This window comes from Ziziphus jujuba, chromosome 5 (genome assembly GCF_031755915.1).
Source record: "Ziziphus jujuba cultivar Dongzao chromosome 5, ASM3175591v1".
Lineage (NCBI taxonomy): Eukaryota > Viridiplantae > Streptophyta > Magnoliopsida > Rosales > Rhamnaceae > Ziziphus > Ziziphus jujuba.
The window spans coordinates 17,417,849-17,432,681 of record NC_083383.1 but is presented as its reverse complement, the minus strand read 5'-3'; the positions used below and the strand labels follow the sequence as shown (position 1 = coordinate 17,432,681).

General features: G+C 28.2%; 1 protein-coding gene across 2 annotated transcripts; it reads right to left on the bottom strand.

Moving 5' to 3' along the window:
• Window positions 1–352: 352 nt before the first annotated feature.
• LOC107421239 (uncharacterized) lies at window positions 353–5,865 on the bottom strand. Of its 2 annotated transcripts, none has more exons than XM_048474967.2 (10): window positions 5,711–5,865; window positions 4,961–5,052; window positions 4,714–4,828; window positions 3,659–3,695; window positions 3,441–3,510; window positions 3,141–3,245; window positions 1,838–1,988; window positions 1,620–1,702; window positions 877–970; window positions 353–784 (listed from the first exon to the last, which is right to left on the bottom strand). In XM_048474967.2, the coding sequence occupies exons 2-10, from the start codon at window positions 4,989–4,991 to the stop codon at window positions 694–696; spliced, it is 777 nt and encodes a 258-aa protein (XP_048330924.1). In that variant the 5' UTR covers window positions 4,992–5,052; window positions 5,711–5,865; the 3' UTR covers window positions 353–693. The 2 variants fall into 2 exon arrangements, with proteins under 2 accessions (XP_048330924.1, XP_048330923.1); XM_048474966.2 differs by having other exon boundaries at window positions 5,698–5,855.
• Window positions 5,866–14,833: the final 8,968 nt, after the last annotated feature.

Genomic DNA, 14,833 nt, shown 5'->3' with positions numbered 1-14,833 from the left:
AGATTCAAATTTGAATTCATTATCGGACAACACAATGGTTTCTTGACTAAATTGTCCCACAAAGACAAGTTTCATATTTTTCATGCATTGTTTTTCTTTTGGTTATTAAGAAAAAATACATATTATATATATAAATCTGCATACATATATAGCCAACTAAACGGTTGTGAAAATTTAATTGTTCTCGAGGAACTAACCTATTCAGAATTTCAATATGCTTAAAACAAAGTGTGTAGGTTGTTGTATGGAACCAAGCATGTTCCACTGCCACCAAATGAGTTTTGGTTCATATACAATCCTATTTATCTCACATTTTGATACGATTATTATTTTCATTCTTTTTTAATAAAGCTGAAAAAATAAACCCACCTTGTATATGCATATTACGAGTTATTTTATTTATCACAAAATTTCTTGGACGTAGAGAGACAAGACTCTTCTTGCTCCACTCGCTCAAAATTTCCAACCCAAATTGCCAAAGAGAAACTAAAATAGCAAACAAATAACTTGTAGACCAATACTCTAGTTTATTTATGAGAAAGAAATAGATTAAAAGGCTATATAGTAGCAGTAGCTCAAGCCATGCCGCCACACCTTGTATACCGTGTCCACCGTGTACTCTAGACTGCCTTCCCTAGCCATCTAAAATGGTTAAACACAACTTCGGAATCTCCATGCAACTATTAGTTTTCTCTAGTATGCCTGCGATCTCTCAAGCCCCAGATTCACAGTTAGCCAATGGCAAACTTCATCTGTCTCTTCAGGGACTGTATAGTGGCCCAGCCTGCATTGCACAACTAAATTTTAGTGACATTGCAGTTGGGAAAGAAGATTTTTTTTTTTTTTTAAGGCAGAAATAAATCAATCAAATAATACCCATCATAGGTTCTAAATGTAAGATTTCTAAATCCTGCTGAACTTAAGGCCTGAGCAGATTTTTCTCCATGTTTGTAGGCTACCACGTCGTCAGCTGTAACAAGAGATTAAGACTACAAGATATTAGTAGTTATTTGGAAGGAACGTCTGGATCACATGTAGAAGTAATATGCCTCTGATAAAATATGAGTTTGAAATGTCTCAAGTTCGGAGTTAAAAATATTTGCAAGTTGAGCAATGGGCTAATGGAATATCTATACTTGAATACCAATGCTTCTGAATGTATAGGACTGCAATAAGTTTTGAAGTAAGCATCATGTATTAACCAGTCATGAACTGAACCGAGTTCTGTTGTTATTAACAATTGTTCTTTCAGTGGGATGATCCAAGAGCAGGTATTGAAAAGAAAAAATGACTAAAAATTTATGTGCAAGAAATTTGCAAATTCCAGAAATGATCATATGAGGTTTATGTTGTGTGTCAGTTTATTCATGCATGGACGAGAAGAACATGTCCATCCAGAATGATAGGATTAGCAGATACATGAAGTGTTTTTCTAGAATTGTAAAACCCCAAGATTGACTTCAAGCATTGTATAATACTAGGTCTTAAATATTGCAAAGTGTTAAGAGTTATGTGTGCTTGTATGTATGTAAACTTGAATCTCACCACTGAAAATCTAATTCAGGAAATCAGATGAATGCAACAAACATATGCCACTAAAACAAGAATAACATGTTTACCTAAGCCGTGGCATTGCAAAATGGGAATAGATGCTGCACGCCTCACAGCCTCATGTGACCTTTCCATCCGATTCCTCAAGGTGCTGCAAAAGCAATTGCAGTGAGATGAGTCTTACATTTCAATAACAAACAACATATGCAAGTTGTGTTTCTTTGCTGTGTATTTCTAAATTTATGCATTTGTGGTTTGTGCCATATGAATATTATAGAAGCTAAACCTTGAACATGGAAGCCAGCCACTTAGACCAATAACTGCACTTAGGTTTACCGGATACAGGTTTCCATTCCCATATTGCCCTATGATGCGACATGTGGCAGAATATAGGGCAATGGCAGCACCCATACTGAAGCCCCCAATGCCAAGTTTGACTGTTCATAAGAGAAAACTTACATAAGTTATGAAGCAGTTGCAATTCTCAAGATAGTACGTCATAGTAACAGTAACAGCCAACTATGACACAGTAAAACATTAACATGATGACATGTTCATAATGAGAGGCTTTGTGCAACATCTATGAAACATGACAACAATATGCCCACATGACTAAAGATTAAGAATCTTGATCACCTTCAGAATATCCCAAACTTCTGAAACTATGATAACTCATACCACATCATTACCTACTGTCCAGGTTTCTTATCATTGATTACCATCTTACTCTTGGTTTAATTTCATGTCAAACTTATTGGGACACAGATCATTATATTATCCAATCCTGACAACTTTGACAAAGAAGGCCAGAGATATATCATAGAAGTCAGGGAGAAGACTAAACTGACAATATATAAGATAGGACAGAACTGACAAGATAAAACAGTACAACTGAAGAGAAAAATTAATATGGACATGGTTACAGAAATTAACTAGGAAATCTTGCTTTATAAGATTGGTGTGCATTGGAGTGCCCTGTTAAATAACCTTAAATGATTACAGATTGGGAGTGACAAAAAAAATACATCAAAAGCAGTTCAGTCCATACAAATCGCACAAAAGAAACTTCCCGCTCTATTGAGGTTCATGATATTCAACTTCTTCAATTTTATGATCTTTAAAATAACAGGATGTTATAGAGAAAATGTTTAGGAAACGTTTCTGAACAGTGTGGCTTGAATAAAACCTATCAAATACAATTAACAAGTTCCCTTTGACACCAAAGTTAATGCCCAAAGAAATCTTAGTCTAGATAATGTGGAGCACAGCATCTCTAAATACTTACAGTCACAAAACATGAAGACTGCACAGAAGATAGGTGAATCATTAACCAGTTTAAGCATAATTTCATGGAGGGGGAAAAAGATAGGGATTAAGAAGTTTGATCTCTATAGTTTTATTTCTACTTTTTACAAGGGAAACAACACCAAAACCTTGGTAACTTCACTAACCCAATAACTCTGTTTTATTTTGACTTTACTGTGGATATATACCATTCCTACTTAAACTGAGTAAACTCTATTGTTCTGTATATTCTATATGCAGGAAAGTAAGAGAGAGTTTCAAAAGCTCTGAAAAGAGAAACATACTATCAGCAGGCTCCGTTGACAAAAGATTTGCAACATGTGCTGCTGAGGCATCTAACCCCTCTAAATCATCAGGACCATCTTCTGAAATATCCCCCACATCAAACCCTGATATAAACCAGTTTCAATGCTTCAGAGCGCTCCGCAGGTTAGATCAGAAAATTTTGAAATAATATATAAGTTACTGAAAAAACTTGTGATTTCATGCAGAAAGCTTTATGAATTAAATCTAATTAGCCACCAGAAATATGATGAAGGTTTCAACCACAAGATAATGAGATTCCTCAGGGGAATAAATCTTACAAGCAGTGCAAGGGAATCCACCAAATAAAGCAACTGGCCGGGTTGGAGCAGTAGGACAAATCCATTTTATCTGCAACACAAATTTCAAAAGGAATGAACCAAAATTTATGTTAATTAAATACAAGTAATTATGATTATGAATGCTAGGTAGCTGATGATGCCTGTTGTATGTGCATAATTCTAAAGGTGTTTAAAACTTAAAAAATCATTATCCTTACATTTGGAAGAGGAAGGGTTTCCAAGAGCTGAGACCAACTGCAAAACAAAGTAAAAAGGGAAAAATCTAGCTTAGTTGTTAATAGTATTAGTATCTCTTCAACTGAGACCATGTACACATTGGAATAAGTGAATATTAGAATCCAATAGTTAAGAAGGTTTGCAGTAGACTCCATACTGAAATCATAAAATATTATTTGGGAACATACCCAAAAGTTGTTAATAGGTTTAGCAATAATTCAAATAGCTAAGCCAACATAAATTTCCCATGACAGATGATTAATAATAATTATTAAAAAGGGCATCAACAACTTCTGAATTAGTAGTTTAGTACCACATGTAATATTGGAGGTTACTATATTTAAATTTTGTAAGTTTAAAGGACAATAAAGCCGGTGAAGAAGTGGTCCCCTATTCTAGGCTCTCGCATAAACAAATATTTGATTCAAGGCTATATCAATTTGAATCAAATAAGAAGCTGGAAGAAAAAGACAACTGATGCTTCTTTTTTTTTTTTTTTTTTTTGGAGGGGCTTCACGGTTATATTGCTCTACCCTGTCATATCAATTAAAGTCAGAATCTCCTAATAAAGAAAGTTATAGTTCTAAAACTTAAGTAAAGAACAAACTTCTCCACAAGAACAAGACAAAAATTTGACATTCATTAATTCCTTCCGTTTGTTTTATTCTAATTGTTCTGGAATAAAAGAATTCCACCATCTTCAGCAAACGCATATGCACATGCAAAAGGGAAAGTAATCAACTCATACTAAACGATGCATGTAAAGAAGGAATATCATGCTAATGTAGAAGATGATTCTTAAAAATCAACATTGCCAATCTCAAAACTGCTGCTCCATGCACGTCCAGAGGAAACGCCATTTGAGAAAACAAAATTTTTGCATTGCATGTATACACATGAAACAAAAAGCTATAATCTGAATATGCATAAGAATTTCAGCTCCATAGAGCAACTGGCTTACCATTTGAGGTAAAGTGAAACTTATATATTTAACACTATCAGTGGCTACAAATAAACAGAAGAATAGCATTTATACCTTGAGCCCTTGTCACCAAGACCGTGTAGCCAAACTATAGTTGCCTGGTGTCTCTCTTTTGGCCTGACCACATGGGTCCTTCCAAACTCAAATGTTCTTCCAGCAGTTCTACTACCTGAAATATATTGCACGAAAGCACAAAACCCAGAAGGTCAATCTATGAAGAAACAGAATAGGTTTTTACTTATAAACATTACACTTCATATTTACACAGGAAAAGTGCAGGCTGGGGAAGAAAATGACTAACCAGAACCAAGAGTGGCGCTATTATAGCTCATTCTTTTGGATGCGAGTATATACAGTGGGGCTGCCACTTGTTGCTACAATGAAAGTGAGTTCCTGCAATGAAGAGAATGAAAATTGGCCATATATTTATACCCGATTGGAAGGGTGAAAATGGAATAGAACCCATGAATTTGCTTAGTTACTCTTCCTTAAAACAGTTGTACACCGTCTGAAATCTTCTAAAAATAAAAAATTATCAGAAAGTGAAAGGCACCCAAAAAAAGAAGAAGAGACGGGCAAAAGCAGGGAGTCTTTATGAACAAAGAATCCACAACAGCCAAAAATGCACATCAATGGAGATAATGAGCTAAGATAGTCTCCGAGTTTGCAAACGCACATAAAGAGAAAAGAGAGAATCTATGCTTGTGGACAGTGGGAAAAGTAAAGCACTTCAACTACAGCAACCCAAGAATATAAGCACAAATTATATTTAAAAAAAGAAAAAATCTCTTTTTTTTTTCTTTTTTTTTTATAACCCAAAAGAAGGAAAAGAAAGTAACTCTTTTTTTTTATATATTGCTGATGGCTCACAGATACCCATTAGCTAGAAAATCATAAATGTTCATTAGTCGAATGAGGTAATGAAAGTGGCATAAATTGCAGGAAAAGAAAAGATCTGCAGTGTATATATATATATATATATATATTGAATATAGAAGTGACTGGTAAAGAGAAGTGGGGTTTTAGAGCTTCATGTACCGGAGGAACTAACCCAAAAGAATAAGGACTTTTCTCTTTCCTCTATTTCTTTGCCTTTCTCTGCTTTCCACGCCTGTCTCTCGCACCCTTTTCTTTTCTATGTTCATACTTCATAGGAAATCCCGCAACAAGCACATAGGAAATCCCTGAGAAAGTCCAAAAAGAAAGAAAATAAAATTTTCATTATATTACAACACTGTCTGACCAGACCAAAACGCCCTTCAAAATTTTACCGCTTCTAAGCTCATTTTAGGCTTGCTCTGTGTTTGGGGTTTTAAACCCTCATTTATTATTTGTAGGAGAATTTTCTATTAAACGTAGTATTTGATAAATTTATAGATATTAAACTCTTTAATAATTTATGTCATTTAAAAATTAGGATATGAGAAGTAATATCATATTCTTTTTCTAACATAATCAAATTTTCAAAATTAAAATAATTATTGTATGATTTAGCTAATAATAAAATTTATTTTTATCCATTTATATATAGTAATAATATATATACACATAGAAAAATAATCAATGAAGATCATTATATACAATTAAAATAGCTAAATAGGTATTTTTACTAAACACTTAAATTATAATTTTGCAATTTTTACTAATCATACAATAATACTTTACCAAACATTAATTAGATTATCACAAAAACTAACTATTGCTTAAGCAGAGTTTTTTATCGATCCTTTCATAAGCTACAACAACCTCAAATTAAGCTTTGGTTTGATAGTGTTGTAACTTCTAAAATAATTAGTTTTAACTGTATGAAAAAAGAATTAGGTGTAGAATGAATTAATCAAGTGTTTGCTAAATATGCATTTTGAAATTGTTATAGGTTTTAAAATCAACATTTAAGTATTTAGTAAATAATAATATTTAATTGCTATAACTATCTATAAGGGAAAACCTTCTAAAAGCTACCCTCATAAGGTTGGTTAAAAATCAATACAGATATCGCTTTTATTAAAGGACAAGTAGTTCTTGCTTTCGTCTCCCCTTTGGAAGCAGAACTGGAAGCCATGAGATGGGCAACAACAGAGGCAGCTGAACATAGGTGGGACAAACTCACTTGAGCATTAGACTCCACCAAAGTGGCCAAAGGAATTTCAAGCTCTAAGACCTTACAGGTTGGGATACCAGATATGTGCTCCACCTTCAATCCTTATTTGTAAAAAACAATTAGAAGATGAGTTGGAATTCTAGAGATATAAACTAATTGGTTGACTGCATTGCCAAGAAAACACTACATGCAGACTTTACTTAAACTCTTGTAATATTGACTCCCATCCAAGGGATATTTTGGCTTCTGAAATGCTTAGCATCAATCTAGCTATGTAATCCTCCTTTGCTGGAGGCATTTTGTACGTTTTGCAATGAATTATTTTTATTTACCAAAACAAAAACAAAAAAGAAAAATTTAAACTGCAATCTTTGAGATTTGCTCTAATTCAATTTCAGTCTCCCAACTATTTTATATTTAACTACAGTCCCTATCGTTTATTTTCTTCGGTTAAAGTTAAGGTCAAAAATTAAATAAGTCATTTTATATTTTTAAAACAAAAATATAATTTTTTGCAAACATATAATATAATAAAACATTCAAAAATATTTTTTTTTCTTCCCTAAGGCCTAACATGATAATTGCAAGATTAGTTAACAAATATTTTTCTTTATTTTTGGATCTTAAAGAGAGAGGAAAAAAAAACACATTAAAAATTGAAAAAAAAAACTAAAGCAATAAATAACAATATATAAAATATAAAAAGAAGTCTATGAAGAAGATTGTAAATATGTAATTGCACATTTAATAAAATGTATTTATATATATATATATACACATATTATTTTTTGGAAAATATGCAATTTTTTTTTTTCCTCTTTCCTTCTATCGATCTCTTTTCTTCCTTTTTTCTACCATGGCTTTCACAGGTCTTTTTTCATTCTTGCTGATTTTCACTGAAAACATAGATAGATATTGTTAGTTAAGAAATTAATTATAAATTGGTGGATATATACTATAGTTTTCAAACGCTAAATTAGTAATTTAAGAAATTAATTCTATACAAGACCTTTTAGGATGGAGTGGCAGATTTAAGAGTTTCTACAATGAAATCCAAAAAACTCTGTAAAAGGTTATGGTAGGAATTAAATAAGTTTATTTATAAATTTATAAATTTTAGGAACTAAATGAACTAATTTTTAAATTTTATAAATTTATAAAACAGACAACTTTTATTAATTTTCTTATAAAATTCATATTTAAAATTTAAATTTTGTTGATTTATCTTTGGTTTTATTAACTTAATTCGATAAAATAAATATTTAATGATGTGAAAAGTAAATTTTTTAAAATTAATATTTAAATCGAGGGATATACATGTAATTGCAGTTGTCTTTTTTAACACTAAATAAACCTCTGTTTAAAGTAGAGATTGCAATTAAAATATCAAAAAATTGAAAAATCGAAATTGAATTATGATAAATCCCGGAGACTGCAGTTGAAATTTTCTCCTCTATATAATGACTAAAAATGCTATTGATTATTATTATATCCTTTGTAGTACTATTATAATAACATTGTAAACAATTTTCTTATTTTTGTTATTGTATGTAAGATTATAAATCATTTTATATGTCAAATGAGATTAGCTCAATTAATAAATCATTCACATTAACAGTAGATAATTTTTGTGATTATGGAAAATTAACAAAAATTAATCATTTTGTTTAACATAATATTTTTTTATTCACGACAACTAATATAAAAGAAAAAAATATTAGATGTATCTAATCTCATTTACTATGAAACTATAAATTGAAGGGAAAAAAAATTAAAAATCAGCTATATAAATAAGGGTCAAAATTAGAATTTTATTGATAGTCAATGAGAAAAGGTAAAATTATAATTTAAAGAATGCTTCTCAAAATGAACTTTTAAAGCATTTAGATTATCAGATAATTAGATATTTTTAGTTTTACCAAACATCTAAGTTAGCTTTTGTTTATTTCATAATAAGTTTTAAGGCTCCAAAAACAATCTCAAACAGATCTCTTTCAAGCTTAGTTTAGCACAGAATTTGAAACAAATCTACATTTGAAAGCTGAAAAAAAACCAAAACAATTAAAAGATAAATAAATGCATATGTTTACAAAGAACTATGCATAAACAATGTTAGCAACTTAGCATGAGAGCCCCTTAATGCATAAACAAAAGTTAGCAACTTAGCATGAGGGCCCTTTGGTTTTCTGTAAAAGTGAGACATAAAATTAAGCAAGTTACAGATTTAAGATAGTACACTGTTTTAATCGCTCATGTTTTTTTTTATTTTTTTTGGGTAGGGTTGATGACTCACTGTTTCGTCAACATAGTAAATGCAGTCTTAATATCGATCCATAATATTAAAAGAAGAGAAAAAGAAAAAATATATATGAGGAACCTCTAGCGGCTGTCACTTTCCAAACACGTGCCACTTTTTGGCGCACCATTATACTCTTAAGTTTCTATCATAGTGGGTCCAAATCACATTCCTTTTGTAAAGAATTTACGATGCCAGTTTTCATGCGTCACAACTCACAGTCACCAACTCATTGTACACATTAGCATACTAATTTGAGCACATTGTAAACCAAATTCGTCTCAATATTTATTATGAGACATGCATTCTCACAGTAATCTCAATTTTTATTTATTTATTTATTTATTTTTGGCTATGAATCTCAATTTAACGTCTTCGTATAAATCGGATTGTATATAAATAAATATATAGAGATTGAAGCTCATATCAAAATCATAGTGAACTTAATGGTTTTAGAATTAATTTTTTTAATAATATTTTTTAACATTAAGATTATTTTTATCAATTATTGAATTAAAATATTAAATTTAAAAATATATTTATAGGGATTAAATAATGCATCATGTTTAAATGAATAAAATTTAACATGAACTAAATAAACTACAATACAAATTCGTTTGGCTCATCGTCAACTCTAAATTTGAACCCAAAACTCTTTTATTAAGAAAGGAGACTGTACAAAAATTTTGACAGGTTTCCCGTATTTCTCGAACATCGCACAATTTTCAAAACCTGTTAAAACACTTCGAAATATCCAGAGTTCAAAATCTACAATCACAATGGAACCTCAAGTCCCCTCAACCCGAAACAAGAAGAATAAACATAAATATAGGGCCACTTTGCACCTACAATCTACACAAAAATATTTAATTAAATCCAATATAGTTTTACATACACTTAGGTTCAAATAAAATATTACAGATGTCATACAAAATTTTCAGTATATATATATATATAATTCATATATTTTACTAATAAAAACTTAGTATACTAGCTATTCAAAACTAGCTAATTAATTAAATCAACAAGCTCTCAAGAACGCTTTGGAAAAAAATCAGTATCGACAACTACCTGATTTCTTGAAATAGTAGGAAGTAATGAATTTAGACAAGCCCAATAAAATAAGTAATCTATAATGCATTGCTTTAAAATAAATATATGAAAATTTTCAATGCAAATGGAATTTTTGAAACAACTATATGATATAATTTAAAATCAAAACCTTTCACAAATAACATATCTAAATATGAAGTTACAATCTGTTATACTCAAGTAAAGACACGAAAAACAATCTGTTATACTTAAATAAAAGCACGAAAATGATAAACTTTTATCAAAACCAACTATAACCATAAAAAGTTGTGCAAGATTCATTTCTTCAATTAAAACCGAAGACAAAGTAAAATAGTAGAAACTCCATTTATTTTATTAATTCATTAACATCTTTTAGTGTTTAAGAAATTTCATCCACGATCACAACAACCATCTCAGCTTATATTCATCGTGTATATCCCCGTATAAACGGATCCCGATCAGCTTTAAGATCTTTTACCCAAGGGAGGAATAACCCCTCATATCATTAACCAGGGTTTAACCAAATTATAATCATTTCTTAAGTTATCAAATTTATTTCTTTTTCAACCAAAATTTCCGTCGAATTTATTTTGTCAATTCCAAAACAATCAACTTATGATAAACGTCTTCAAATATCTTATTTTTTATATGCCAAATCGTAAGGCTATTCAAAACATTCCCTATTCAAGTCAAAACTATAAATTCCATCATGTTTACTCATAAATCATAATATGCAAAAAATTTCCATCCAAAACATATGTTCCCAAATCATTGTCAATTTAATTATTTACACAAAAAAATATAATATATATATATATATATATGCATTTTGATATATTAGGAACTGAGTTTTTACTTTATATTAGGTACTTAATGAAGTTGCAAACGCTAAGAATTGTTGTTTGTCAAACTAGAATTTTGATATTAAATTATTAGTTAAAGTAACATTCTATGTATTTGTCACATCAAGATATTCCCATCTTATGTTGGAAATATGTTTTCAATAGTTTATTACTTGTATATATATATATATATATATATTCTATATTTAAAGAATTCTTGACTTTATTAAATCAAGAATTTTTACGTAGCAAATACTAAAAGTTTTTACATCTTATTTTAGATTTTTAAATTTAAATCCAAATAATAATGGATAATGAAACCAACTAATAAGCATTTGCTACATAAGTATTTTTAATTTAATTAAAGGTAATTTGCATGTTTTTCCTTTTAATTAAACATGTTTTGGCACTTTACTCCCGAAAATTTTTTTTTGGACACTTTTGTCCTCAAGCCAAACTTCGATTGAAAAATGGTCTTAAAATGCCTAAACATAATAAATTGTTTAAGCAAAATTCTAGTTCAGATTTCAAAGTGCTAAAAATTCAAGTGTCCAGGAATTAAAATACCAAAACATGTTTAATTATGGAGGAAATATGCCAATTACTCTTTAATTAAATAAAAAATTCCATGATAAGAGAAAGAATATATACGTATACAAATTAGTTTCATAATAATCAAATATAAAACAATGAAAATATTATACTCTAAACCATATTAAAAAAAAAAAAAACAAGAATTCAATAATATATTATCTTTATAATTTTTCACCATAAAACAATAACAATCTCCTATCAAAATCATACAATAAAAAAACCCAAATATTCAAGTTCATAGATATATATATTATATATTTCAAGATAATAAATTATATATATACACAGTTTTATTATAGAGAAGACCATATTTATTCCATAAGATGAGAATTTAACGTCAAATATTATTTTGGGAGATCAGTTTTCTTTTAGAGCAAACACTCTATCATGTAACATGTCTACAAAATAGACCTATCCACTACACACATATACAATTGGCTTTTATTATAGAAAGAATTAAGTTCACTTTATAAGATAAGAACTTAACGTCAAATATCATTTCGGGAGCATTAATCTTTGATGCAAAATTGACTCCCGCAAAATAATGTTTGATATTAAATTTTCATCTAATAAAATGAAGCTGATCCTTTCTATGATAAAGTTGCATATATAATATATGCAACTTGTCTAAATAAATAAATAAATAAATAGTAGTGAAGATACAAGGATATTTTTCTCTATTTCCCCACTTAACCAACTTGGACGTTGATTTTATTTCTTAATGTTCTCTACTTTCCATTCATATATATATATATATATATATATGGCACCATATCAATTTTGTCCACCATAATCAGCATTGTAGCCCACTATTAAAATCATATTTATATATATTTTTATCCAAAAAATAAAAAATAAAACTTAGGATCAACCTAGAATGCATCCTACCCCTGTTGATGGGATGTGTTTATATTAAATTATAAATCCCACTAATATTTATATGATGTGTTTCAATGTTTAATAAAATGTATAAGAGAATTTCTCTCACTATTTTTCTTGGTAAATTAAAATTTCTATTATGACACACACAAATATACATATATATATATATATATATATATATATATATATGCATGTGCAGTTAGTCTCTCATCTTAATGAATTTTTTATTAGAATTATTTTTACTGACCTTTGGATCTTTAAAAGAGCTAAGATTTAAAACTATATTTTGAATAAATATGAGTTATTATAGAATTTAATTTACTCTTTTAAAGTTTTAGTATTTTACTAGATTTATATAAAATTTTAAATACATTTTTAAATTTCAATCATTGTAAAAATCCAATGACTAATAAGTAATATTCTAATAAAAAATTTATTTGATATTCTAATAATAGATTGACTGTATATATATGTATGAGTACATAAGCATAAATAAGTTCTACAAGATCAATCATTTATAACCATTAAATTTTCATTTAAATGATGATATGATGCTAAAATAACAAATCGATCCAACCACATAGGATAGACTTTATTTAGAAAATAAATAAATATAGTGCCATTAAACATGATTGTGAGCCACAAACATTATGCATTGAATAATGTTAGGGAGGGATAAAAAAACTTTTGCTAAATGAGAATATTATTTTATTAGTTTATATTTAATTACATTTATTCTTTCAAAAATATGTTTGATAAATTAAACTAAAATGAGATAGGATAAAAGTAGTTCATAATTCTTGTTTGACATAGTTTTTGATAAGATTGAAAAATTATGGACTCATAGAATAATCCCTTACTAAACAGATAAAACTTGTGTAAATGCATGGATTAATCCCAAGGTTTTAAATATCTGAAATTTCCATCAAATTTTTTATGAAATTTTTATTTTTTAAGGAGACGAAAAGAAATTTAGATCCCGAATGGAAACGAATAAAATTTCCGTAATATCCATTAAAATTTCTAAAATTTTACGAAATTTCCATAAAAATTTCCATATCAAATCTTTAATAATTTAGTTAAAAAATCCATAATATCTATCGAAATTTCAAAAATTTCCATGTAAATTTCTAAAATTTTCTTGAAACTTTTGGAAATATCAATGAAATTTTTTTTTTCATTTTTTTATAAAAAAATTCATAAATATTATTGATCTTTACTAAATTATTTTATCAAGTTAATTTTATTGATATATATATTTTTTACCTTTTAAATATGTAATGATATAAATAAAACGGAGTGAATTAAATTGAATAATCTTGATAGATTCTATTTATCGATAAAATATATATATACATAATTACAAGTTAATAGTTGATTATATAAAAATATAAAATAATAATATAGAAATACAATATTATGTATAATTTGATTGATGGTATTTAAATTAATAACATTAAGCAAATAAAAATAAAAAGATGATAGAATATATTATACTACATATCAAGCATAACTACATTTAATACATGATTTTTTAATAATTATTTTTTTACATTTTATATCTCAAAATAAGAATGAGAAAGAGATCAATAATTTTCAACTACCTAAGAATTCTATAAGTATTGAGATGATATTTATGAAATATAATGTAATTGTAATAATTGTTTTATTGTAATTAATAAACAATTTTTCTCAAATATACATTTTTTTTTACATATTTTTATTAATAATAATTTATTTATGATCATTATCTCTTACTGTAAATTAAATTCATTAAAATATATACAGTATATATTCAATATTTTTGCAATTTTTATAATTAATTTGATAATTGATTAAATAAATAAGTTAATTCTAAAGTTTTAACAAAATTTTCTATTTTTTAATATAAATTTCTATTTGTGAATTTTTATCGATATTTGATATTTTCCGATATTTTCATGAAAATTTTTATATTTTAAACTTTTAATATTTCCATTGATACTGAAATTTTAAACCTTGATTAAACCCTAAACTCTAAGCTATAAAATAATAACTCCTATCTTACCATATCATATTGGTGAACATTGGTAGACTTTTTGATATATGTAGCAGTATATATATATATATATATATATAGGGATATTTTATAGTGCAGATCATCTGGATGCGGACCGCACCAAAAGCCAACGTTTTTTGAAAAAAAATATCGGTTTTGCTGTGTATATACAACGCACACAGCAAATCCGATGTTTTTTTTTTCTTTTTTTCCCAAAAAGTGTCGACTTTTGGTGTGTTTTGCATGCAAATGGTCCACACTATAGAACTACTCTATATATATATATGTATGTATTTCTTTTTAGGTAAACCAACATTACTTTCGGCGACAAGTGTGAAAGATAACTA

What these genes read in the sequence shown, in the direction of transcription:
- LOC107421239 (XM_048474967.2), bottom strand. Translation starts at nt 4,991, where the DNA reads ATGAGCTATAATAGCGCCACTCTTGGTTCTG. An exon ending in TAGCGCCACTCTTGGTTCTG is followed by an intron (nt 4,829 to 4,960) that starts GTTAGTCATTTT and finishes AATATATTTCAG; the next exon opens with GTAGTAGAACTGCTGGAAGA. An exon ending in TTTGCAATGCCACGGCTTAG is followed by an intron (nt 971 to 1,619) that starts GTAAACATGTTA and finishes CTCTTGTTACAG; the next exon opens with CTGACGACGTGGTAGCCTAC.